This window comes from Uloborus diversus, chromosome 6, assembly GCF_026930045.1.
Source record: "Uloborus diversus isolate 005 chromosome 6, Udiv.v.3.1, whole genome shotgun sequence".
Taxonomy (NCBI): Eukaryota; Metazoa; Arthropoda; class Arachnida; order Araneae; family Uloboridae; genus Uloborus; species Uloborus diversus.
In genome coordinates this window covers 76488158-76516102 of record NC_072736.1, presented here as the reverse complement: position 1 = coordinate 76516102, position 27945 = coordinate 76488158, and the positions used below count along the sequence as shown (strand labels likewise).

Below are 27945 nucleotides of genomic sequence, written 5' to 3'. Positions count from 1 at the left end.
CTTTTTTCTATTAAGAAAAAACCATATATTTTTTCCAAAGTTGAACTTTTCTGCTTTAAACTCAAATTTGATTCAAAAGCAACCAAAGTAACTTCCCATACGCTTAAAAATATGCAAGCAATTAGAGCATTTTTGTTATCTAAGCAAAACTGAAATGAATGAATTATAAAACTGGCAACAACTAAAAATTTCGTCTGGTTTAAATTTGCAACCGGAGTCATGTAAACATGCTTTTGTGTGTTAGAAATACATTCGCAATTAATGCATTAGAATTCTGCCTATTTCATTAAACAAAATTTATTCTTGTGTTTTGTATAATGCTGTTTGATTTCCGAATTTTAGCACCTGTGATTCTTTCATTGTTTTTAGGGTTTTATTCTAAAAAGTATTATATTGAAATTAAACAGGATCTTGTCACAGATTCAGGTGATTTTCTGACTTTTATTTTTCTTGAATGTTGAAAGGAAATTTATGGATTGTAGTCATTACAATGTGAACATGATGGCACTAGTGCCAATTGATTGAGAATAATGTGCACCATTAGAAGAACGGTACAATTTCTAATTGAAGAAAAATCTAATTTGTTATGATTTTTTATACTTGGAATCTCAAATCTTACATTTCAGTAAATGTAGTGGAAACATATTTTATGAATTGTAAATGTAATTTTAATAGAGGTTCTTTTATGACACTAAAGAAAAAGGACACCTCTTCAACCATGACGTTTCTCCAACATTTGAAATCTAGCTAAATTTCGGGCCCAGAATCAACCGTAGATCCAGAAGGGGTTCATGACCCCTCTCCCCCCCCCCCCCCAAAGCGACCAAATATTACCTAAAACTGCATTTGAAAGACTAATTTTTGGGAAAATGCACTCTAATCCAATTTTTGAGCCCGAGAATTACATTTTGATCTCCCTTTTCAGTAATGACCCACTCCGAAACCCGAAGCTGAATCCGCCCTTGCACGGAACTTGTTACTATTTGTCTTTATCTCTCCTCAGCGAGTATGTCCGAAAGTGAGGATACTCGGTCAGAACATTATCATCGTTGTTATTAAAGATTACTGATAATTTTAATGATCTGTACATTTAATTCCTCTTCTTTTGATTTGATTTATTTTTCTTGCAGAAAATCCATTGTTAGTTATTGGAATTCTTTCCTCACAAGACAATTTTGCCTTCAGAGAAGCTGCTCGTTCCACTTGGCTCAAGACTTATGGGTTCAATAAGAATCATTCTGTTAAGGCATACTTTATTATTGGACAAAATTCGTGCAATGTACCCCCAGAGTATCGATTGAGCAAATATTCATGTGATAAAGTTCCATTGAATGTATCAGGTGAACTTTAATGAAATGTTATTAATTACTATATTTGCCATTCAAGACTTAGTATTTTATTTAGCTGACTAAATGTTTTTACAAAAACACAAAATAAAAAGTTACTTTTGATAATTCAGTTAAAAAATTTCTTTTAGGAGTTCAGAAGCATTTTTCATCAAGTTACAGTATAAATTTTAATCCTGAATCATCGAAAATACTAAAGACATTTCATCAAGGATTTAGTTTTAAAGTAATTATGTACTTTTTATGTACTTATTTTAGCACTTTTTCTGGTACAGATGTGATATACCCCCCCCCCCCCCCCCCTTGGCGAGGATAGAATTTTTATCTCATTTCGAAAATCGCCAACGTTGGCGATAAAACTTTTTCCGGTAGCCCTAGTAACCCTGCAGAATATACCTGGGAAGTACAGATGTGAACTAATTCTTTTCGCACGTGTGTCCGTGGAGGTAGGTGCACATATGTTCCGCTCTTAGGGGGATTTTACGACGTGGTGTTGTTTCGTGCAATATACCTTACAGGAATGCTTATTTTGTGTTAGTTTAAATTCAGTAGTTGTGTTTTGAAGTAAAAACATTAGAAAATGTCAGTTTCTTCAAACTTGAAGGTTAATTAAAAGTTAACTCCAACGTGGTGTGTATCTGTAACGTGCCATTGTCATATGATGTATTGTTTTAGACTGAGTGTGAATATTTATACCATATAAAAAGGTAAGTTCTTTATTTTAGAATTCAAAAAAAAAAACCTCTCACTTCCAAAATTCTTTGTTTTTACAAATCCTTGAGGGGTTCTTGTAGTATACATAACTGTGATCATACTCCGACTGTAATGTATATTAACAGTCGGAGGGATAACGAACCGAGCGAAGCGAGGACCTGGCTAGCCAGAGGTCTCATAGTACTTTCGTAATGAGACCGAGGCAGGGCCGGCGAGCCGAGGGTCTCATTACGAAAGTACTATGAGACCGAGGGCTCGTATCCCGGAGAAATGATGAAAAAAAAATTAATGCATTAATTTCGACTTGTAATTAATACAATAGTTTATTTCATTGTATTTTAATATGTTTACAAAAAACCCCGGCCCTATACATTTTTGAAGCATATATTCGTGATGCTTTTTGTTGTGCTTTTATGTTGTTTTTATATATATTGTGTTCTGAAGTGCTTTGATCATGTTTTCTTATCTGATTTTTTCCTGTTGGCGCTAAAAAAGCATCGCTAAGAACGATGTATGACATATGTCGTCATACATCGTTTTCTTGGCGACGCTTTCTTGGCGCCAACAGGAAAAAGTCGCCAAGGGTGGGGTACATCACATCAGTTCCCTTTTTCTTAAATTTAACGCCAGTAACAAATACAACTTTAACTGCATTTGTTACACAATTTGTTTTTGGGTGTTTTAAAAGCAATTTTTGGGAATTTTTTAGGTCATGTAATTATGTGCCCTTGACATAACCATACTCTCAAACAATGAAATAAAACAATCGGGATTTGAATTATTAAAATTTTCATAAAGCAGGGGCATGTTTGTTGATGACAGTTTTTTTTTTAGTGAGACAGCAATTGATAACTCAAGGGAAAAATTTTCGTTTGCAGAAAATGAATTAAGGATGTGATCTATGTATCTCTGCACTTTTGTCAAATCGCTGAGGGAAAAGTTCTTGCTGATAGAAGGAATAAGCTATTCATAAAAAAAATTTTAAACCTAAATTTTTAATTTATTGTAACATATAAATCTTTTCTAAGGTATAATTCCACAAATTTAATTCTGTGAAGCTAAAAGGATAAATTTCAGCAAAAAAAAATTCCTTCTTTGTAAATCATGAAAACTAACAAAAACTCGGATAAGGGTGGCACTTTTTGGTTACAGGTATGTCACGGCTCATTTTCAACATTTTTCACCAAACTGGACAAAAGAACAAAATGCTTATCGGCTTGTCAAAGGGTGCAAGAATCAAAAATGTTGAAATCTAAAATTTAATGTTTAGTTTTTAAATAAAGCAGTCCATTAAAACAAGACTAAGAGTTTCATTAAAAGGAAAAAAATCCATGAAACAAAGAAACTAAGCCATTAAATATTATAATTAACTTTGGACGTGTCAGAAGATCTATCTAATTGTTAGGTTTGTTTTAGCATTGATGTATTTTTGATTTTTCTCTCTGTTATTTTTTCAGTTTAAATTAATTTCTTAAGACTCCTTTTGAATAACAGTTAGATTTGCTTTAGCCTTGCAATTTCAGCAAGATATTCACAAGCCTAATGAGCTGAGAGTAAGTACATAAGAATTTGGGGGGGAAAGTTATGTGCACTATGTTTATTTATGCATGGCCCTACTTATTATATTCCGTGGCAATCTCTGGAACCCAGGGCAGCAAAGAGGGCAAGATAGGGCACCCCTGTTTCCATTACTTTGCCATTGATTGGTGGATTTAGGGGTTTCCTGGTAGGGAGCCTCTTGTAGTCAAAATTGGCGAGGTCTAATCAAAAATAAACAAACTTTGAAACATTGACATTGATTCAGTGCCGTATTTAGGGGAGGGCAGGCGGGGCTACTGCCCCGGAGCCTCCACAACAAAGGGGCCCCCACAATAAGATTTTTACAAAATATACTAACTTTCATGGGCCGAGAATATCGGATATATACATATATATCATAATATTCGGATATATATCAAAGCATCGAATATTTTCGAAAATATGATGATCTTTACGAACCCTGATTAGGGGCCTCCACTCCTTGGTTGCCCCAGGGCCTCCACACTTCCAAATCTGGCCCTGCATTGATTGGTGGATGCATGAGTTGCATTGAAAGGTTGACATTGATTGGTGGATGCATGAACTGCATCAGTTTAACACAGAATAGACAAAAATTTTCAAGGCCCGTAAGCGTAAGCGGAAATTTAGTGGGGCCATGGTTTATGGTTTTGTTCTGCACTTTTTCTATGAGAAATGTTGACATCTACCAAAATCAAAATGTTTAACTCTTTTCTTTGCTTTTTTTCTGTTGAATGAAGCAAAGTGTCACCTTTTTTTGAAATACTTCAATTTTAAGTTTGTAAAAGCTTAAACCTAAAATTAAGAAATAATAATATCATTGCTTTTAAAGTTTAAAAATTAAGTAAAAAGTATGCAAATATCCTAACATGTTTACCTGTCACTAAAACTGTTTTAACTACTAATATTTATTTTGTAATGAAACATTTTTCTGAAAATGAATTTTGTTTCCTTATATATATATTTATCATAGGTAGCTGGTGCACCAAAAAAGTGTTGGTCAAAAGTTGTGGATAAGAAGGGGGGTGATGCCCCCTGCAGTTTTTTTTTTTTTTTTTTTTTTTTTTGAAAAATTGGTCTATTTTAGATTTTAACATCATTATGGAATTAATGATCTCTGAAAATTTTGGATATGACCTTAAAAATCAGGAGGGCCTACAGTCTGCCTATGGATAGTATGGGATTGGCAAATGTCCAATTAAGACGAGTCAATTGAATGAGGTAGAAAAGAAAAAATTTGATGTGCATGTTTAACTCATTTGAATATGATTCTGCTTAAGTAAGAGGTTATCATACATCTATAAAAGCTGACATCCCTCAAAACTAATATATGCTTCCAATTCCACCTGTGAACTGGTATTATAATATGCAGCATTGTTTTTTCAGTTCGAAGTATTTTAAACCCCCCTCCCCATACTTATGATGTTTGGGGGAAGGGTTTGAACACGCTCTTTCAGTCAAAATAGGCAGCTAAATTTTTTCTAGTATATTACTATCCACAAGACTAAAAATATTGAGGGGCGTCCTGGAGAAATTTTTTTTTTACATGTATTTTTGAACCACTCTAATGTAGATTGTACACATGCAATTTCAGTTCTTATAGCATAATAACATAAGGAAAGGCTGTTTCTTTGAAACTAAAAATTTAGTTTTTACTTTCATAACAAAAAACAATCCACCCTTTAAAAAATGATTTTTTGATTCACCGCTAATATTTTACTCTGAAAAGCGAGGCGACTGTTACCCCCCCCCCCCCCTCATTGTATGAGAGCCAGCTGCAAACAAATTGCCAACATTCTGTACACATACCCTAGACTGTCCTTTCTTTTGCATAATACTTCCTTATTTTGCCTTACGGCTTATTGCATACTTCACTTTCAGTTGTTTTAATTATTTAACTTTCACTATTACATGTGCTTTGGTTTTGTGTGATTTTTCTGGACAAGTAAATATTTATATATCTTCTTTCTCCTGCTTTTCGAAATAGTTTGGAAATATGTTGAGTCTGAGTTATTTAAAACACAATATGGGTATTGAGATGTAGAAGAAAACACGGGACAAAACAGGATAACTATAACATTTATTATTGTTTATTTAACTAATTAGTAAATAAACAATAATAGTTTTTTAATTAGTTAACTAAACTAACCAATTGAATAAACAACTTGTAGTTTATTTAACCAGTAACTATAGCATGTACTTGTTGCTTAGTATTTAGCTAATTAGTAATAGTTTATTATTAGTAATAACTACTGTGATAGTAACTATAGTAAATAGTTATAGCTATAACAATGATTGTTGTTTTTGCTAATTAGCAAATGAACAATAGTAGTCTGTAAAGTAATTAGTTAAATAAACTAGCGATTATTTTGTTGTCTGTTTAAATTATTAGTAAAGCATTTTATTTTTTAACATTCTATTGTAATTAACATTATTACATTGCAATGAGCACTGAACAATAAATACTCCATGAAATCTCCGGGAAAAGTTATGTTTTGTGCAAAATAATAAAGAAACTAAATAAACTAAAGGAAAAGAACTATCTGTATGTATAGTGCAATAACATACTAATTTCCTTTTGAAACAGATCAACTATCCTCTGGTGGTTAAAAAGTTGGGAATTTTATCCAATCTTCTTGCTCCAAACACACAAGCAAAAATTGCAATTCTCGATGTTCAGACTAAGGTAATGAAATCTATTTTTATTTTTACATATTAATGCATATGTAAAATTTAAAAAAAAAATCAATAGAGCTTATATATTTAGGTTTCAATTGTTCAAGCAGTAGTATCTTCAAATGATTCTCACACTGCTGAAGGCTATTATTATCAGTCTGTCGAGGAAATTATGTTACCAAAGGTAAATATGCATTAATTATTATCTGCATATACTATAACAGAAATTATATAAATGGCATATTTGATAAGCATGCATTAAATCTGATTGCTTAATCCTGAGCAGAAGAAAGTTAGAATGAAAACTATTTGTTATTTTACTTTAATATTATTGATCATTTATTCATGAATTATTTCTTAAGACCAGTTTAGAAAGCCGCCATTTTAGTGTTTTGCGTGAATTTTTTTAATGCAGAAGGAATAATCAGAATTTTCTCAAACGTAGAGGACATTTTATTCATATTTTGAAGCAGACTTTGTAATTCTTTCAAGTCTTTTCTGCCAGGAATAGTGGAATGAGTTAGAAGCAGCCCTCCAGGGATTTTGGAAAACAGAGCTTGTTGCAGGTGGTCATTATCGAAGTCATAATTTTATCTGTATTAATTACATTTTTTTAACAACATATTAATTTATATTTTCCTAAAAATATAAATTTGATTCTGATCGAAAAAGTTGAAAATTGTACGTTTTTGAGGTGTTTGATTACAATGTCATATTTTCTCCTTTTTCTCACCAGTTTTGCATATATATATATAGGCGGGAAGCTTTTCAAAGTGAAGTGGTTGCTTGTTGAGCAAAAAGCTTCCCGCCAAACAAAATAAACAATTTAAAAGTTCTATTCATATTTCTTAGGAGTTGAAGGTGGGAGGAGATTCTAATGGAAGTAGCTGTGATGAAAAAGGAGAAGAGGGAGAATTATAGTTTGGCAGATACTTGGCAGGCAAACTAGATATCATAACTTTTTATGGCTGAGGGTTTTCGGGTTTAGGATGCAGGTTTTCTTTTTCGTGCGGAAAAGTTAAAGGTTTTCTTGGCGGGGAAATTTTTACAACAGGGTTGTTTTTGATGAGATATCACATCTTTTTGCATTGACATTATTACTTTGTCTGTATTTTTAGAATTGAGAACTTCAAGTCAGAAAATTTTCAAAGGAACAATAATGGCTAGCCTAATTTTACGTCAAGTTATTTTCTGACTACTAAGATTCTATGTTCATTTTGCGAGAATTGGGCGATTTAAATTTTATTGCAATCCTTGTATCCTCTCTGTTGCAAAGAAAACTTCTTGGATAATAAAATACTATATTTTAAATTACATTGTTTTCTAGTATTTTACAACTTCGCAATAAATTCTATTACAGTTTCTTTATTTGACAGATTATTCAACATTTTCATGAAGGTTTCTTTAAATGTTTTACAGCTTGAGGGCTATTTTAATCTAGCTTTTCACTTTTTGTTTAATTACATTTTTTCTTAAATCGTGGATTATTTTACGCTTTATGGGATAATTTTAATTGTTTGATGATTTATCTTTTTCTTGATAGAAGTATTTAATACCTAGTTTTGTTTACAAGTTCATTCAAAAATAGAAATAACGCATGTTATCACAGAGCAAAAAAAAAAAACTAAACCATTAAATATTTTAAATTTGAATGTGTCAGATGATCTATACAACTTTACTCGATGTCAAATCGCGGATATCCCTAATTTGCCATAGTGAATGCGCATGTTGCGCGCGGACTAAGCTCATTAAAAGTCTTGCTTAAATTAATTGCAAAAAATTTTCAGCTAACAAATTACTGCAAAGCACGGATAACCACACATGTATTTCATATATTTTCAATTCATTATGTGTTGTTAGTGAAAAATCCCTTAATTTAGAAAATATGCAAACCAATAAAAAAAAGTGCTATTTTTCGCTTTCAATTAAAAAGTTATATGTGCCGTATTCATATGCGTACAGTTTCATATAATTTGTCACGTAAAATATTGTAATGGTTTAACCCCAGTTTCGTGCCGACATTTAAAATTTCTTCCCTCCATAAATATATCAAAACTGAAAAACATGGGGAAGGAAATTTTGTATCGGCAAAACTTTGGGACTGGGGGGGGGGGGGGAGAGAGAAGGACAGCATTCTAATCTCATTCATTAATTTGTTTCTCTGCTTAAGCATAAACAAACAACATAGAATATGAAAACAGAAAACCCAATGAGCTAAGTCTGCGCGCATGCGCAGTCGCTGTGTCAAATTTGTGATATCCTCGATTTAACGTCTAGTTGCAACTGTTGGATATGTTTTAGTCTTGATTGAATTTCATTTCCTAAGACAACATTGGAATAACTATTAGATCTGTTCTAACCTTGCAATTGCAGTCCGAGATAAACAAACCCTATGAGCTGAGAGTAAGTACATAAGAACTTAGGGAAAAATTAGTGATTTTCAAACTTTAATTACTCCGGCCCATGATGTCCCTGGGGGTTGAATTTTTGTATGTGTACTCAATGGCCTCCCAAGAATATGTATACAAAAAATCATTACCGTAGCCCCCGGGGGGCTGTGATAGAACCCCGGGAATGTACAATTTGGGCGGTAAAAACGAGGGGGGAAGGGGAGGGGGTCAAATGGCACAAAAGGCACATCAGTAAGACACAAGGAATGTGTGTGCGAAATTTCAGCTTGATTCCTTTTTTCGTCTGGACTGTAGCCCTGTCAAAGAAAGCGAAAACTTTTTTAAACAGCGATTTTATAACTTTAATACCTCCTTCCCCTGATGGTCCAGGGGATTGTATTTTGGTTTATGGCGTCAGGGGCCACTAGAGATGAGTGTACCAAAAATCAACTCTGGGGGTCTTCATGGGGCTGAGATACAGAGGGGTGAAAAACCCAAAAAACCCCAACTTGTTCTGTCGTGTAATCTTGTTCTTGGTCGCTTTTATTTTCTTTCGTCTTTGGCGGTGGATTAGCTTCTGTTGGCTGCTGACGTTTGGTTTCCTTGACGGGGCGGGACGCTCCGGCGTCCCGTGATGATGTTGAGGTTATTTTGTATTAGCAACGGAATGTATTTATAATCTTAATAAAACGATGACACATTATATAATGTTGCTACTTTTTTATTCTTTCTTCAAAAATATTTGCTAATGTAACATACAAATTAGTTGCAATGCAAGCATTGAGTTCATAAATGCTTTTTTTTTACTTTAGAATTTTGAAGGAATGGTCCTTGTGGAAGGTTATTTACTCGATTCTTCTCACACCCAAATGTCCTGGAACGATGGTGGTGGAGTGATAACGTACATGAGGGTGACTATTAATATTTTGAAGACTACTCAATCCAGTGACGAATCCAAGGGAGGAACTATGGCACTGTAGCCTTCTTCAAAAAAAAAAAAAAAAAAAAGTCCCTGCTCCCACAACGTCCTTAAGGATTATCTAAAATTTCGGTTTAAGGACTTCAGTTTGTTTCTCTGAATTTCCATAAAGGAGTCCTCCAGCTCACCTCTCTCCAAAATCACCTAAGATCGCCAAAAATTTCACTTTTAGAACTTCACTCACGAAAAACTTCCGGAAAGAGTGTCCGAGCCCAAACTCTTCCACTAGCGCTGTTAAAGATGGCCTGCAGTTACGTTTTTAGGACTTTAACTTTCAAAACTTTCCAGGGAGAGTCCCGAATGGCATTACTTCACCAAATTCATCAAAGGTGGTCTGCAGTTGCGTTTTTAGGGCCTCGTTTTCGAAAATTTTCCGAGAGCATCCTTTACCTTCGTTTCTGCACACCATTTAAAGATCGTCAAAAATTTCGTTTATAGGACTTCTGGGGAAAGAATATCCGTGCTCCCCTCAACCCTTTGCAAAAAGCCCTAAACCTCTCTACCTCCGAAAGTCTAAATTGCCTTCTTAAAGTTATAATGTCAGAAATTTTCCCCGGGAGGGGGGTAGTTCTCAGACCCCCTTTTCTGCTCTGATATTACACTTCGATTTAAATTATTAATTCTCTTTATCCTTTTATTAGCAGTACCCGCACAGCAATGCCCGTGCCCCCACGTTTTTATGCCAAGTTCGCCGCCTACCGCGGCTGTTTGAATAAATTTGGCAGCGGTATTAATTAATCTATATCTTTTTTGTATTTTCTATACCTATTTTCAGTTGCGTTTTGTGTCATTCACCTTTTTATGCCAAAATTGCCGCCTTCGGCGGCTATCTACCTATACGATCTATCGCTAATTTTTCTTTATCCGTCTCTATTTATTTTAACATCCCCGCCCACTTTCTAATCTAAACTAAGATCACTCAAAAAACTGTGCATTATTCATTTAATTAAATAGCGCTAACAAAAAGCTCTCTACTTGTTCCCCGTAGTATGCAAAAAGTAGCGTTTGCAAAAAAAAAAAAAAAAAAAAATAGAAACACCTCACTATTTTAATTAAATTAAGTACGTAAATATGTAACGTAAAATAGATACAGGGAAACGTCCCACGGGAGCGACCGCTCTACAGTAACCCACCCAATTAGCGAGCGAAACGAGCTCTGGCCAATAAGCAATTGCGATTAAAAAGCACGATACATCTAGGACAAAAAGGAAATCCCGTATGAAAAAGAATTCAATTCCCCAGCCAGGGCCGGATTTGTAAGTGTGGAGGCCCCGGGGCAACGAAGGAGTGGAGGCCCCCTAATCAGGGTTTGAAAAGATCATCATATTTTCAAAAATATTGGATATTTTGATATACATCCAAATATTTTGATATATATGTATATATCCGATATTTTCGACCCGTGAAAGTTAGGATATTTTGTAAAAATTTTATTGTGGGAGCCCCTTTGTTCTGGAGGCCCTGGGGCAGTAGCCCGCCTGCCCTCCCTTAAATCCGGCACTGTCCCCAGCAGAAAAACACTATTAAAAAACAGGGTACATCTGGGACAAAAAGGAAATTTCGTACCTCGCATGAAAAAATTTAACTATTAAAAAGAAGTGTTTGTTTGAAACCTTTAGAATAAAAAAAAATACCCCCCCCCCTCCCCGTCTGATGTCAAATAACCAGTAATCATATTTTTTTTAACTAGAATGCACGAACACCCTTCAAAAATCTAGATGCAATCCTTTGCAATCTAAAATATTTTGCGAAATAAACTAATAATCTGCAACTTCATTGTTTATTTCCAACTTCGCCAAGCGAGTTTCAAATTAAAATGAAAATCAATTAACTTTCGCACAATGAACATCTTTAAACAAATATGACAACGGCGCAATAACCAAATCAAGAAACCACAGGTTCTACTATTCAACCGCAACCGTAATCGGATGCAAAAAAAAAAAAAAACTGACACAGCGAAACGTTCAGTCACAGCCAGTTCAATCCAAGTTTGACGTCACTGATGACGTCACGGAATGAAGAAACATTTTTTCTTTCTCGGAACGACGTAGAAGATAAAATGTGTCATTTTGTATTTTAAAAAATTGTAAAAAAAGCTATTACATATTTTTGAAGAAAAAAAAATCTGAAGAAGGTGAAATGTCTTGTCTACTACATACTAAATTTTCAGAAAGAAATTTCTCATACATTTTGTAGGATGGATTTAGAAAGAATTAAACCCAGGAAAAAGCAAAAAATTAAGGTTTTTTCAAAATTTCATAAAAATGTTTTTTAAAAAAAAAGCTGTCGCGTATTTTTGAAAGCTTTTTTTTCTGAAGATGGAGACATGTTTTGACTACTACATACTAAATTTTCAGAAAGAAATATCTAATACATTTAGATTGATGGGTTAAGAAAAAAAGTTAAACCTGGAAAAAAAGCAAAATAAAGGTTTTTTCAAAAACTCGTAAAAAATTCAAAAATTGGTCAGTCTTCAAATTTTTTTCGGTCGTCATATTTGAAGTTAAATTCCCTACACTAGGATACAAAAAATATTTTCCTGGCGCAATTGGTTGGGGGTCTGTGACGAATTAAACACAAAAAAGGCTAAAAATCACATAAAACATTTAATTAAGAAAAACTAATTAGAAATTTAGAATTTCAGCTCTGAGGTGTACGGGCCCGGAGTACGTTCGATTTTTGTGCCAAGTTTCAGAGCTGTAGGTGCTATGAGGGCTTCTGGCCATCGGGTACAAACAAACAAACAACATCGCTCTTATATATATAGATAATAATGCATTTCTCCTGATTTGTGTGCCCATAACATAAGCTAGTAATGGCCCCAAGAAACCATAAGGTAGATCCATTCACTTTAATGATAATTGAGGACACCAAGACGATAAGAACTTTTCGTGACATCCCCCCAGACAAGATCCTGGATTTGCCTGTGATTCAATCTAGAATATTATTTGCTTGTAAGGAGACGAAATATTTTCTTTCATAAGTTTTTAATTCAGTTGTTTGGTCCAGAACCCTAACATAAGAAGCACCGGTGGTACTATGAAGTTTCTTTATGGATTCCCTGCCCCGTAGAGAAGCTTCATAGCATAAGCTAATACTGACCCCTCTAACCCCAAAGCTGGATCTATTCATTTTAATGAAAGTTAAGGATAACCAACATCATAACGAATGTTCATGACGTCGCCGCCCCCTCCCCACCCCTCTCCAAACAAGATCCTGGATTTGCCTATAATCAATATAAAATACTCTTTGTATGTAAGGAGATAAGATGAAATTTACCTTCTTTCAAAAGTTTTTTAATCCAATTACATTTGGTCAAAAGCCCTAACATAAGAAGCACTGGCGATGCTATGAAGCTTCTCTATGGGTTCCCTGTACGTGGTAAAGGTGGTTTAAGGAGCTTAAACCGCTGATCTTCAAACCGCCTCAAAAGATTTCAATGGCGCACCTAATTATTTAGTTTCAACATATTTTTTTCCCGTAATTTCTGGCACTTCGATAGTCCCTAATGCATCAAAGGGAACTTATATTGCGTTTCAATGTAATAGCGATTCACTGGAGAAGTTTTAAAACTTTGAACTGTTAGATTTTAATTCATCTCGTGTGTCAAAAAAGATGAAGTTCAAACAATTAGATCTCATGCTTTCTTCACGACAAGAGTATAATATTAAGCAAAATATGTCATTGGTTTAGGGCAATCGTATAGCCAGAAATTATTTATTTTCAGGGACATTAGCATTATTGGATCAGTTTACAGTCAACTTTCTTTAACCTAAAAACACATTTAATTCATTATTTGGGGTGCTTATTAAGACAGGTGGGACCAGTGTTCAAAATAATGAAAGTTTTGGTTAAATAGCTTTTTCAGGAAATGGAAAAATTAATTACTGTTTTGTAACAAAAATGCATTTTTATAACTAGAAAAATAATGCAAGTTTGTCAATTTTCAGATATACACATCTCTTTCTCATTTGGACTCAATAGAATATTCTCCTGAAATTTTCGTTGCTCCAAGCATTGAATTTTTCGTTAATGGTAAATAATTTTTATTATGAAAAATGGTGATGAATTATGTGTTTTAATTAAATTTCATACCTCTTAACGAAGAAAGAGGAAACTTTATGTCTAGTATAGGTGTTGTTTCTTTATGTAATAATGAGTACGATGTTCCTCTATCCTTCTCTCATAAAGTGGTGTAAATTAAATGAATACACGCAGAGCATAGGCTCTCGGATCTTTAGTCTCTTCGAAGCAGATAAATAAATACTTGTATCTTGTAACACGACGTAAAAATATTGTAAACTGTAAGCTTGGCGAAATTCCAAACATCACCCAAAACCTTTATGACCTAAACAGTAGCCTGCGAAAGGAAAAAATAGGGTCCCGCCGCCTCCCCCCTCCCGCCCCCCGCCCTCATAATTTTCGACTGTGCCTAAAAAATTTGTTTTCTCTATCCGAAGCTTGCTGTCATTTTCTAGATTTTTTTTCTTATTATAGTTAAAAAAAATGTATTGCATTGGCTAAAATTTTTAATTTCCTGTTTTTTGGGGGGAGAGAGGGGTTGGGAAAAACTGAACCCCTTCCCTTGAAAAAAACATGCATACGCCACTGACCGAAAATGTCCTGTGAACCATGATACGCACCCTTAAGTCGTATTTCCAGATATATTTCAATAGCTGAGGTTTTGCCATGATTGCCAGATTTTTTTTTACCAATAGTTGCTTCATTATGGAAGTTCTTGGAAACGCGAAATATATACAGTGGCTCCCAAAAGTGTTCGTACACCTTGAAATTTTGTAGTAAAACCAAAATAACGCAAAAATGAATTCGAATATGAAGTCCAATTTTTTTTCACACCATTCCTATGCCATTCTTAATAAAATCCAGTAGTTTTTTTCAAAATATTACCAGATTTTATTTTTGAAATTTGTCAAAAAACGAAGAGACAGAGAAGAGATACGCCACAAAAGTCATCGTACACTGAAATATTTTCAAATAAATTCATAATTAAAATTATCATATGTGTTTTTTTATTATTTTTGCATTGTAATGATACTATAAAGTCATTTGCCTTTAATTTTTTGTGTATTTATTCCCTAATATTCTGCTTATTATTTAAAAATGGCAGGTATGCGTAGAAAACAACAAACACAATTGGAAATTTGATTTTTTCCCTCACAGTAGCGGTAAATTGGTTTGAAATGTCTCTAAATTGGTTAATTTATACCATTCTATAGTGAAGTGCTTGATAAAATGCTTTTGAGATAGAAATCGGATCGAAAACAAGGTAAGAAAAGGTCAACTGGCAAAGTTAACAAAGCGTGATCGGAGGTTTACAGTTAAAAAAAACATGAAAAATACACATTTCAGAACAGAAAAAGTTTCTGCAGAATTGAATGAAACATTTTACGTTTAATTTTTACCTAAAATTGTTCGCCAAGGTTTCTGATTAGCTGGATTAAATGAGAGCTCTTACCGCAGAAATATTCTTGTTCGTGCGAAAAACAGTAAGCTTACGCTTTCCGTCGTAAAATCAATGATAAATAAGCTCAAAACGTTTTCGAACAACGTCTTAATTATAGATGAAAATAAATTCAACATTTTGGGTTAAATTGTTGTATAATTGTAAATGGAAGAAAAAAATGAGGAATTTAATCTTAAGAACTTAGTTGGATCAGTTAATCAGGACGGTGAAGGTGTTCTTGTGTGAGGGTGCGTCTCAGCATCAGGACTTGGAAATTTGGAATTTTTTGGCGAAATAATGAAATATGCTGTTCATTTAAATATTTTAAAAAACAATTTTAAACTATTAGCCCAAAATTTGGTAATCGGAAACAACTTTGTTTTTTATCAAGATAACGATAAGAAGCACACGTTCGCATTTGGTGCCTCAAAATTTGTCTTTAAGCTTAGAAATATCTCCTCAATCACCAAATTTAAACTAAATGGAACATATTTGGAGATATCTGATGGCTAGATTATGAAAATGCACCGTTGAAACGAAAAGCGAACTAGAAACAGTAAGACTCGTAGTGCGGCTGAACACTTACTCAGAAATTGCGCAAAAAAAAAGAAAGAAAAAACAATGAAATCTATTCCCAGACGTTTAAAAGCTGTTGCTGTTACTGCATGATATTCTACTAAATAATAATTTACTAAAAAGTTAGATTATTTACTAATTTTTTGACGTTTTTTCAAAGTGTACGAAGACTTTTGTGAGATGAAATTTCCGGCACTTTTTGGTTTTTGATTTTTTAAAAATTAAGTTTTAATGTTTTATTAAAAATTTTCATGTAGTTTTGTTAAAAATAGATCATAGATCTTATAATAAAATACCTATTCGGAAATATTAATTCTAACCAATCGATAAGGGCATATTTCATTGAAAGTCGTAGGTGTACGAACACTTTTGGGAGCCACTGTATACACTAGCCTGCGTGCCTGGCGTTGCACGGGCTACTTAAAAAATGAAAGAGCTGTTCAACTGATGTTTTTGTATTATTCTGACATCAGTTTCTAAAGCGCTAAGGAGTAAATAATTACGCGTAATGCAAGGTTTGCAAAACACCAGTAGAGCATATTTTTGGCAAAAGCCTCTTTAACGTTAATCATATTTATCAATAATACAAGTTATGAGAATTTTCAATTAGCACAAAAGATGAAAATATATGCATTCTCAACTATAATATGTGCTCAATTTAAACTGAATTAAATCTGATAGAATATATCTGAAATATTTATATACAATTACAATCAGCTTTTTACATAAAATGACACACACTTTTTTGTTGATTACGGAAACTAAAGCACCAAAACTTATTAAATACCAATAAGCATTAATTTAATATCAAACCATCAGATTCCAATTAAGCTTTAGTTAAAATCCTTAAAAACAATCTTTTTTGTTCAACTCTGTTTCACTTAAAGAAATCCAAACAATCTTAATTTAACGTGTTCTTTTAACGATACAAACTGTATTGCAAAAATCGAAACAGGAAGGAAAAAGAGATTTATTACAATTCGAAAACTCACCCATGTGACGGAAAAAAGTCCAACAAAATAAACATAATTAGTCGCACATCCTAAATGTACCCAAATATGAGGCCGGTGAATGATAAACTTACACTTCAATCAGTAAACATTACTAAAGAAACATTTTTCATATGCTGAAAAGAGTTTAGAACGTTGAATGTGAAAAAATAAGAAAGGACAGACGATAAATGTCCGAATAGAGCAACCAATTTTAAACTAATTAAAAATGAAATTCTAGATGGAAACGTTGTTTTAAGATTTGGACAGCAGCCAAAAAAATCTCTTTTAACACAATTATTAGAATTTTATTTGATCACCCATATGCAAAATGGCAACAGGAAAGAAATAAAAATTCCTGAATAGCGTTATGTTAATTAACGTTTTAATTAATATCTCCGCTAATTAAAGTCGTACAATTATGAGATTGGTCCTATTGTTTTCTTTGGAAAATTTCGAATTGATCGGTATCTCGTTTGACTCCCAATTCGCAGTGGTTCTCGGGAAGATCGATCTTCAGACAGACAGACAGACGGACGCGAACAGATTTTAATATTATAGTGGATGGATTAGCGCTTAGTCTTTTGTGTTAAAAAATTTGGCTGCAGTTGAAAAAAATGGCAAAAATCTTAATTTTTGAAATTTTCTCCAAGTAGATACTATTTGCTTTCGCGTACTTTTTTTTTTTGCAGTGACACTGCGCTTGCAGAGAAACATATTTTACAGAATTCGTTGTTTTTTTTAAGTGAAACTTTGTGTGGAGGCTTTGAAATTCTGACCCAGCGGCGGCAAATTAGAGGGAGGGAGAGGGGGCCGTTGCACCCCCAAATTGCCCCTAAGGATAATAAAAAATGGGTAAATTCAATTTAGGTAACTTAGAAAATCATTTGCCTGCATTTTCAGAACAGAAATAACTGATGGAGAGTAATTGTTTGCCTTAACTAGAGAAGTAATCTCTTCATATGAGTTAAATATTTCAAAATTGTGTACTCTATGTTATGATGGTGCACATTGTATGAGATGCTCGTACAGTGTTGAGACAGCGCAATTTTTATGTGTAAAATCCATGTCATTTCACATAATTTTTTATGCTCATATTATAACTTAATGTTTAGCTGGTAAGTGTTCATTAATGCCTTGTACTTGAAACACATTTTAGCAACTCGATGCATTATATGCTTTCACGGAAACTTTTTGTAAAGATATGCTATTTTTGAAAAACATCCCGTATCAAACTAGTATGTTGTGGCCATCACGAAACTTTCTTCTATATTTTTCTTTTTTTTCTGATCCCTCCCCATGCTTGACGAGGAAGCAATATTCCCAACAAAAACAAAATTACACATGCAAAAACTTGACTACCATGCCAATGTCTGAATTATTTTAAAAGCAAAGCAAAGAGCGAAAATTGAAAGTTATTTTAAAAGCCTTGCTTGAATTAATTACAAATATTTTATTTGTTAACAAACATAAGATGGCAACAGTTAAAAATTTTAAATCATTGAGATAATATTTCCGATCATTTCCATTCAATTAAAATCACGAGAAATACGCAGACGACAATCTATTACGATTTATCTTTCTTATTGTTGCATTAATAAAGCTATTTTTATTCGCTAAAAAAAAAAAAAAAAAAAACACCTTGGAGCGATTGGTGTCAAAATTGAACCAAAGCCTGTTTACATATGGATTCACATATATTCCAAATTTCAACCAGAACGCAGCATTACTTCTTGAGATAGGGCACTCACAATGGAAAAAAAGAACGGGCGATTGCGCTACCCCCTTTTTAGCTGTTGACACCAAAATAAAATCAGCTCTTATACCCACTAAGGACTACTTGCCGATAAATTTTTCTTTCATTCTGTTCATTATTTCTTGAGATACAGCAGTCACAATCGACGACAAAAAACGTTCTATAGCTCAACCCCCGTTTGAGTTATTGACACCAAAATTGAATCAGCACCTGTTCCTGTTAATGTCAACATATGGACCAAATTTTGTCTGATTCCGCCAGTTACTTCCTGAGGAATAGCAAGCACGCGTAACTCAAAAAACGTCCCATTGCTCCACCCCCCTTGGAGGAATTCGCGCCAAAAACCAATGGGCACAAGTTCACATAGGGGCACATATGTGTACCAAATTTCGTTCGATTTCATGCGGTAGTTTTTGCTGTAGAGCGACCACAAAAAACTGGTCACACACAGACGTGACACACACACATACACACACACATACATACACACACACATACATACACACACACATACATACACACACACATACATACACACACACATACACACACACAGACAGACAGACATTTTCCAAAAATAGTCGAAATGGACTCAGCACACCTCAAAACGTTCGAATCCGTCAAAATTCGAAATTCGAAAATTTGCACGAATCCAATACTTTCTTCTAATGTATTAGATATAGAAGAAAGTAAAAATAGTTCATATCAACAAATATATCTTGAGGCTCTTTACTTGACAATCTCTGAGTGACACAAGATGGTATTCAAGATTTGAATCTATAAAAGCCACCTGGAAGAATTACTGGAAAGCGACCTTTTCATTGATAGAAAATCTGAAGTCATTTTAATATGTATGACTTTGTTTGAATTTTTGTTTACTTTATTTATACTTTGGAGCGTTTTTTGAACGTGGAGGGAATAGGAAAATCCAGAGATCCTATCCAACGGTCGATAAAAAGTAGAGCTTGTTATTTTTCTTCTTGCATTTTCGTTTCATATTTTTTAACCCAATCGATAATCGATATAAAAAAAATCACGGTGAGGCTTTTAAACACACTTGGTTTCCTAAAACCATAAACGGAGTAGAGGGGGGGGGGAGATTCTATGACCTACCGATATTGATGCAATGCAAAACTGTCAATCGTTCAGCATAGGTTTCCTTCAAATTGAGATGAATGTTTCGCTTAAAAAATACCACATAGTATTTGAGTTTTCATGTTGCTTGCACGACATGTTGCTTTCTTTGCACTAACACTACGCTGGCAGAGAAATACATTTTACGGAATTCATTGATTGCACGGGCCTGCAACCAAAAAAATGATTACAAACCAATAGCTTTTTCTGATAGATTTTTAGACTCCGATTTCAGGAAAAATAGTCAGTAACTACCATCACTTACAAATTTCTCAGAAATTGAAAATTTCGATTTCCGTTACCCCACCATCAAGTAAATGGTGTTATACTTAAGGAAAGGTGTCGGCATATAGTGTTGTAAGTTGTAATTATGGCGATGAGGCACCTCAATTAAACAAAGAACCAATTGCATATCTACTGTACGTATAAGGTTATAAAATAAGGCAAAGTTTAAAAAAATGCATTTTATTTCTTTTTATGTTAGTGGATTTAAAGTTTTTTTTTTTTTTAATTAAGTTAATCTTAGTTAAATATTTACAAATAAGATGTTGTATGGCATATTTTGACTTTTTAAAAATCTAACTGCCAATTTTCAAATACATAAAACATAAACTCCAAATTTGTATGTCCGGGGTAAACTCGGAAACTACTGGACCGATAACGTTGAAATTTTCAGTTTGTCTAGGTTATTAGCGGGAAAGTTTATAGACCGATTCGAAAAAATCGATGAATAGTTGTTTTTGTATTCGGTAGTTAGTATTTTGACCCAAGAATGGATCTTTCTACTCGAAATAATAATCGTATCGTTTCTATTTTGGCTTCATTCGAAAGAGCGGAAAAAAAAAAACATATTTAGAACATTTCTACGACGGTAAAAAAGAACGGAGGCGATTAATTAGCGAGAGAAAAAGTTGTACTCATTTTAAGTAAGGAAAGATCTTTTTTTTTCCCCCCGGCATTTGCATCGTTGCCATTTTGTTCAAATGTGGACAAATAAAATTCTTCTTCGACTTTTCGACTTGTCTTTCATTAGTTACTCCTTTGTCTTTATTTTCAACCAATTGCGAAATTATTTTCACTTATATTTAGAATACTTATAAGGACACTCAACCCCCTCCCAAGATGAAGTCTCCTTACATAAAAGACACTTGATCCTTTTTCCTAATTTTGGTTTTTCTTAAAAATATTTCATTATAATAAATAAATTTTAAAAAATGGCATGGCATTTTGATGGAAGAAAGACTGTTTTAAATATGTAATTTAAAATCGTTTAGTTCCATTGATTCAAACAAAAGTTATAAGTTCCAACAGAAAAAGGAAGGGGAATCAACTGTTCCCATTCTTCTCTATTGTGTGTGCATATATATGTGTGTGTGTAAATTCTTTTTAAAATGTTTTTCAGATCTTAATACTTTGGAAAAGTATATTCGAAAAGAAGAACAAATAACAAATGAATGGATATCATACACAAAAAATTTAAGCATAAATATCAATTTGGAAGCCGCTGAATATGCAGATATTCTTCTTGTTGATGTTGTTGATATTTATAGAAATTTACCATCTAAATTGCTCAAGTTCTATAATTGGTAATACTTTTATGGATAACATTGTATTTTGAATGACTTCCTTTTAGTCAATAACAGTAACAGTAACTTAAAGTAATTAAACAACTAAATTAATAAAAATGTTATTTTTATTAATTTAGTTGTTTAATTAATCGTTTATTTTTTTCAAAAGTTATTGCTGAATCAATGATTGCTATTCAAAGATTGTCTTAAAAATTTTTACGTTGCTATTTCCCCAAAACTTAAGTTGCAACACGTGGGTGATAAATTGATATTTATCTATGGTTGAGAAAGTGTTTTGCAGCTCTAAATGGTTAACATAGAACAAATAATGTTCAATATATTCTTGAAAATAAATTTATTATTAAATGAAGCATGAATCTTGCATTTCAAAAAACTAAAAGATGATTCATAATATTTTTTTTTTTAAATCAAAAGTGTTTTATTACTGTATTTTTATTCACGTTATGCAGCTATGTAAATGTTCTATTTTTGGACCCAGTTTTCCATGAAAGTAAAAGAAAGAAGAAAAAAGCACGACAAAAGGCGTAATGCATTTTTAAAATACCGCTAAAAAGTCAAAAATGAGTAAAGTAATGAAAAGAAGTGTTGGAAAAAAGAAAATTAGAAAGTAGGGCTGGGGATGGGAAAAATGTGTGTCTGTCCACCTGTTTGTACCCCCAGCCCCTCCACCATCAATAACTTTTGAACGCATCGTCCGATTCGAACTAACTTATTTTTGTTCGAAAGATCTCTGAGAGGGCAATTTATTCCTATATTTCACTTTTTTATTTGAATAATTTTTCGTTCCATTTCGAACAGTTATAAAAATTTAACGGAGAAATTTAAGGCTCCGAACGTTTAGACGAATTTGCGTCAAGCAAACTTTTTTTGGAAAACGCTCTTGATGAAAAACATATAAAGGAAAGATATTTTTGATCTGAACAGTTTTTCTTTTTTTTTTTTTTCTTATTTTGAACAACCTTAACATTAGCGCCTACGGTGAAACTTAAAGTCATAGATACCGAACTTGAAGGCGGATTTGCTTCAAACAAATTTTGTTTTGTAAAGCTCTTGACGAAGAATATGTATAGAATTTTTTTTAATTTATTATTTTTAAGGGTATTTTTTTGAACAATTCAGAATTTTTCCGCAATAATGACAACGCAAAAAATTTCAGATTCTGAATATATTTTCAATCTTTTTGTTTCAAGAAATAAAAAAAAAAGTTATTCATCAAAATTGAAATACAATATTTCGTAGACTTACCATTGGATACAAGCCAGAGATAAATTTAACTGAATCAAAATGAATGAATTCCAAGCGCTAATGTTTTTTTCGGTACTGTGGACTCGGTGGGAAAATGGCCAGCTCCCGACTCCGACTCCTAGAAATTTAGGACTTTGACTCGGACTTCGACTCGTGAACCCCAAAATCAGTCCGACTTCCACTCCGACTCTGACTTTGCATCCTTTAAAGCTATGTAGACGATATCGACGAAAATTATTTCTTTAAGAGAGTAAACTTTTTTTTCAGGAGAATTCTTATTATTTTTTAAATTTTTTGCGACGTTGAAAATAAAACCTGAGACGCTTTATTTTTACCCAAAAGAAAGAACAACGAATGATTTTTTTGGAAAAAAAAAAAATATTTTCATTTGATTTTTATTTTTACTATTTGTATATTTAATTTATTTATTTATTCTTTTATTTTTTGAAAACGTTAAAAGATTTTTAACGGGAAAAAATACATTAGCTGCATTGTTTGAAATAGTTTTAGTACTACTTTATTTGTTCGTTTATTTATAGTTTTCGTATCTATTTCATCAGATGAGAGAGGCATTTAGGCGAATATTTGTCGTACTAATGACAAAAAAAAAACATTGTCAGAGCTTCAATCATTATATTTTTCAGGAGTAAGAATGAAGAGTAGAAAATTATTGCCTTGATGGAGAACTCTTATTGTTCTCTAAACCATTCACAGAATCAGCAAAATGTTCTGATGCCAATCATCATGGTTCTTCGTAACATACTTCTCTGAAGAAAAAATATAGAATGTTTTCCTTTATTGTTCAAATATTAATGCCATTTTCGAATGAAGGGGAAAATAACTTACACAAGCTTTTAGTCTTTTACTTATTTCAGGTTATCTTCCAACCATGAATACTCATATGTTCTGAAAACAGACGATGATATTGTGATAGACATTAATCGTTTGCTTCAAAAATTAAAGGATGATGTACTATTTAATTCATCCAGCAACTGGCTGCTGAGCAGGTAAATCTCATACCTTTTGAGTTATAGTGGTCATTTCTGTTTCAGGTTTTTCAGTCAAATATTTGAAAAATTAGTTTTATGCTAGCTTTGCAGCTTTATAAATGAATTAAAAATTAATGGGTTTATATTATATAGGTAATGTTTATTATTATTATTATTATTATTATTATTTGGTAAATTTTATTTATTTATATATCTAATTTTTTGAAATCATTTAAATAATTCAATCTTATCTGTATCCTGCATTTATCCATAAAGCCTCATTTTTTATACTCAGGTTTTTTTTATTTATTTATTTTTTATTTTTATTAGCGAGAGAGTGTGAGTTTAATTTACTAAATTAATTGTATCAAATTGTGCTAAATTTGATTTCTCACTATGCTAAAGTTTTGTTTATTTATCATTTACATAATTCTGACTTTTAAAATGTCTTGTTGAGCTTTCTATGTCATTTTGAAGTAGTGTAATGATAAATTGGATAAGAACATACTTTTGTTATTTACAATTTCAACATGAATTTAATAAATAAGTGTAATTCAACATCAAGTTTTTTTTCACTAAGATTTTTGTACGCAATCACGATCCTCCAAAGCGAATTAATCTAAAGTATTTCATTATATTACATATTTAAAGAAATTTTGAATAAGATGGGTAGTTAATATCAGAAGAGTAACAAAAGGAGGCAGGGAATTCTTAAACTCATGTATATTTAAAAGACTTTTAGAAAAATAAAAAAAAAAAGAAAGATTTTAAGTTTGTTTTTATTTCTTTTATTTTATTTATTTATTTATTTATTTTTGTGTGTGTGTGTGTGTGTGTGTTCAACTGTATTTGAGCGATTTTTTTATGCTCTTTATTATTTAAAAATTCAAGTATTCTATACTAGACTAATATTGTTCCAAGAAGTTAAAACAATTGTTTTTCTTAAAATTGTGTACATTAATATTTCGTAAAAAATAACATTTACAGATTTAGAAAAGAATGGCCTGTTAATTATATTGGCAAATGGGCTGATTATGACTACCGCTCACCAATATATCCGTCATTTCCTTGTGGAGCAGCTTACATTTTATCCAGAAACGTGGTTTCTTGGTTACACGACAATTCAGACCAACTTTTCCCTTACCAGGTAAAATTTTTTATGTTTGTGTGTGTGTGTTTTGTTTCTCAAAGCTGAGCTTTTTAGGCGACGTAGGCGGCCGGAGTGAGCTGAAGACACAAAAAAACGTTCCACCTGCTACCTTCGATGTCCATGCGCAGAGCTTTGTTTACATAAAATCGTTTAACTATTCAAACGTAACGAAGCATCCGTGGTGCATTTGGCTAGCGCGCGACTGTAAACTGAAAGTTTGGTGATTCACAACCACCCGGGAGAATAGCGCATCGTATTTTTAATATTTAAAAAATAAAAGACAGTCGCGGGACTAGACGACAGAAGCTATGCTTTAGTTGAATATCACAAGCTTGTAATGTTGATGCTGATGTTGTTGAATAGGTAAATTTAACTTTATTAACTGATATTTAATTCGATTTGGTGTTTCAATATACCTTCAACTCAACATCATAAGCACTAAAAGAATAGCTTCTGTCGATCAGTCCCGTGGCTGCCATTTTTTTTTCAGAATCAACAATACTTTATTTTAAACTGATAAGAACTCATTCATTTCCTTATACATACTCTTTTTGCGCTACGGCATTTCGGTGGACGACATCTTCTTATAGCACTCCGCTGCGGATATTAGGAAATTTGAATCTAATTCAAACTAAATAAATGTTTGCATTGATTTGGAAATACCAGCACTAAAATGAATTAAAATGCTATGACATCTATTTAAAAAAACTTTTAAAAACTACTGGCATTTATGAAATGCTATCACAAAATTTGCATTAAAAATCGTGTATTTTATAATAACTTTGTTTATTTATATATTTTGATTTTAAAATACAATTCAACACAGACAGACTAAAATCTCCGAGGATCCGACAGATGTATCCACTGACCTGGGCCGATCTACGAGAACAGCGATTGAAAACGCCTGTACTATATACAGGGTGATCCAAAAGTCAGGACCAACTTTAAAATTGAATAATACGAAAACGAATAAAGATAAAAAAGAAGCGGTTTACACAAAACGGATGGAAATAAAGCCGGATTTTGTGTGGCAACGAAACAAAAATAGTTCTGTTTTTGACCAACAGATGACGCTACAGCTTTTTATTTCTCCATAATTTTTATAGTACAGTTTAACAAAGAGGACTTTCTCAACTATGGACAGCATTTCGATGCATATAAGCTTCGACTGCCATTCTGCTGCCGTTGCTCCTTTTTATATCCTTTGTAGCTTTGCATGATCCTAGATCAGAAATCCGACAGCGCCAACAGAACTATTTTTGGCTTGTTGTCATACAAAACTCGACTTCTTTTTCATCCGTTTAGTGCAAACCGCATCTATGTATCTTTATTCTTTTTCGAATGGGGTTGTTTCCAAAATTTTAAAAGTATTTTTTTCTGAAAGAGCATGCTTAAAAACATAGGATCTGACCATTTTTTAAATAATTTATTTAAGTTTAATATTCTTAAAAAATTACTTAAATCTCTGGCCTTTCATTATTTACACTTCTGTCATGTGACATTACAAATGATGAAATGCAATTCACAGAACAAAATATTTAATTCGCATCTTTACTCACGTGTATTGGCAACGATATGGTTGATAGCAAGCGTAGAGCACAATTTTAATTCGCTGCTTGATTAGCATAACGTGGAACCGTGGTAGAAAAATGCGCCAAAATGCATCATTTGTGACGTCATAAAGACCATGCCTTGTTTGAAAAATCGGACATTTTAAAAAATTAATTTAAAAAAACTGTTGGGAAAATGAAAGCACTTTCTGGGTCCATGTAATTTTTCTTGCTCATTCTATCCATTTCAATGACTAAAAGTAGTACTTTTGACTGAAGGAAACCACCCCATTATTCATATTTAAAAATGGTCCTGACTTTTGGATTACCCGGTATTTCTTTCTTTCTTTCTTTCTTTTTTTAGTTGTATTACCTCCTTGTTTAAATGCACATGTTATGTATTTTGGTCTATAACGTATATTCTGTTTTATGAATAATATCAATAACTTAAAAAAGTAGTTTTTCAGGTTTCAAATTCTTCATGTTTTGATCTTAAATCTGTTCAGTATAGTTATGATTTCATTTTAATTATAGGGTGAAGATGTTTCAATGGGTATTTGGTTAGCTGCCATAAAGCCTGAATATATAGACGTAAGTATATTTTTGTATACTTTGATTTAAGCTTTATATTTGAGAAGTTTACTTTCAAAACGGATTATATCCAGTTTTATATATTTTTTTGGCAAAATGAAAAAAATGTTTCAAATATAAACATTAACAGTTAGAATTTCGAATTTTTCACAATGTTTAGGTAGAATAACAAGTGACTATTCGCATAGGTCTAGGAATTTTTCCACAATTTTGTCAGACTGAAATTGCCAATTTTATTTTGGATATACTCTTTTTTGGTGTAAAACAGTGAATATCATCACTTTTGCAAAAAACACGGATTTTCTTCAGAAATAAACTTTAAAATTGAAACAAAATACTCAACATTTTTAAATATATATATATATATTTCTTACTTTACTTTATTCCTCCCTACTCACTTTATTCTTTTCATTGAACATTTCGAAAAAAAAAAGGACCTTCGATCCAATTAAGTATGAAGAACGAAACCACCCAAGCCGATTCAAATAACAACGTTGTATATATAGGTATTAATAGATCACAATTTTTATCACAATTTTTCAATTAATCACAAATTAATCATTAACTAATCACAATTAAATAGTAATATCAATTATTTAATAATTTAGTAATCACAATTTGAGGTCGCGCTTGCCTAACTGATGACAGACTTGCGCAAGGTGCTGCGATCTCTTAATACGGACGGGTATCATGCTTGATTTGTGATGCTTAGCCAGTGCCTCGCTTCGCTATTTTATTTGTGAACTACTTTTGAATTAGAAGTGGCAAAATCAAATTTGGATATGTGCCCTTTTGATATGAAAGTGAATGAGTGGATACCGGCAAATAAGAGACAAGTTCCACTTTGCTGTAAAAGACCTGAAGAGAAATAAGGAGAGGCATGGATATACACAGTTTAGGTAGTAAAACCAATGTTTACGCATTTTTTCCCACAGTAGATATAAACCACTTCGAGGAAAAAGAAATTCATGGGTCGATAGGAATTAGAGATTTTGAAAACGAAAAAAAAAACTTTTTTTTTTCTTCCAAAGGTGGATATAATCCGTTTTGAAAGTGAACTCCTCATTTGATCTAAAGCCAATATTTTTTTCAGGATGAAAATTTTGAATGTGATTCAAGGTGCCATTACCTCAGCTACAACAGAGCTCAGCTGACTCCAGAACAAATATATGATGTTTGGTCAGCCTATGAAAAATGTAATAATTTATGTTCATGTAAATAAAAAAAAAGTTTAAAACTAAATAAAGTGA

At 32.6% G+C, this 27945-nt stretch overlaps 1 protein-coding gene across 1 annotated transcript; it reads left to right on the top strand.

The window, feature by feature from the left end:
- The first annotated feature begins 207 nt into the window (after positions 1–207).
- On the top strand, positions 208–27944 carry LOC129223830 (UDP-GalNAc:beta-1,3-N-acetylgalactosaminyltransferase 2-like). Its single transcript, XM_054858190.1, has 12 exons — positions 208–426; positions 1131–1340; positions 1478–1572; positions 6205–6303; positions 6385–6477; positions 9496–9594; positions 13613–13697; positions 20984–21167; positions 23291–23422; positions 24392–24551; positions 26639–26695; positions 27789–27944. The coding sequence occupies exons 1-12, from the start codon at positions 318–320 to the stop codon at positions 27915–27917; spliced, it is 1452 nt and encodes a 483-aa protein (XP_054714165.1). The 5' UTR covers positions 208–317; the 3' UTR covers positions 27918–27944.
- The last annotated feature ends 1 nt before the right edge of the window (position 27945 follows it).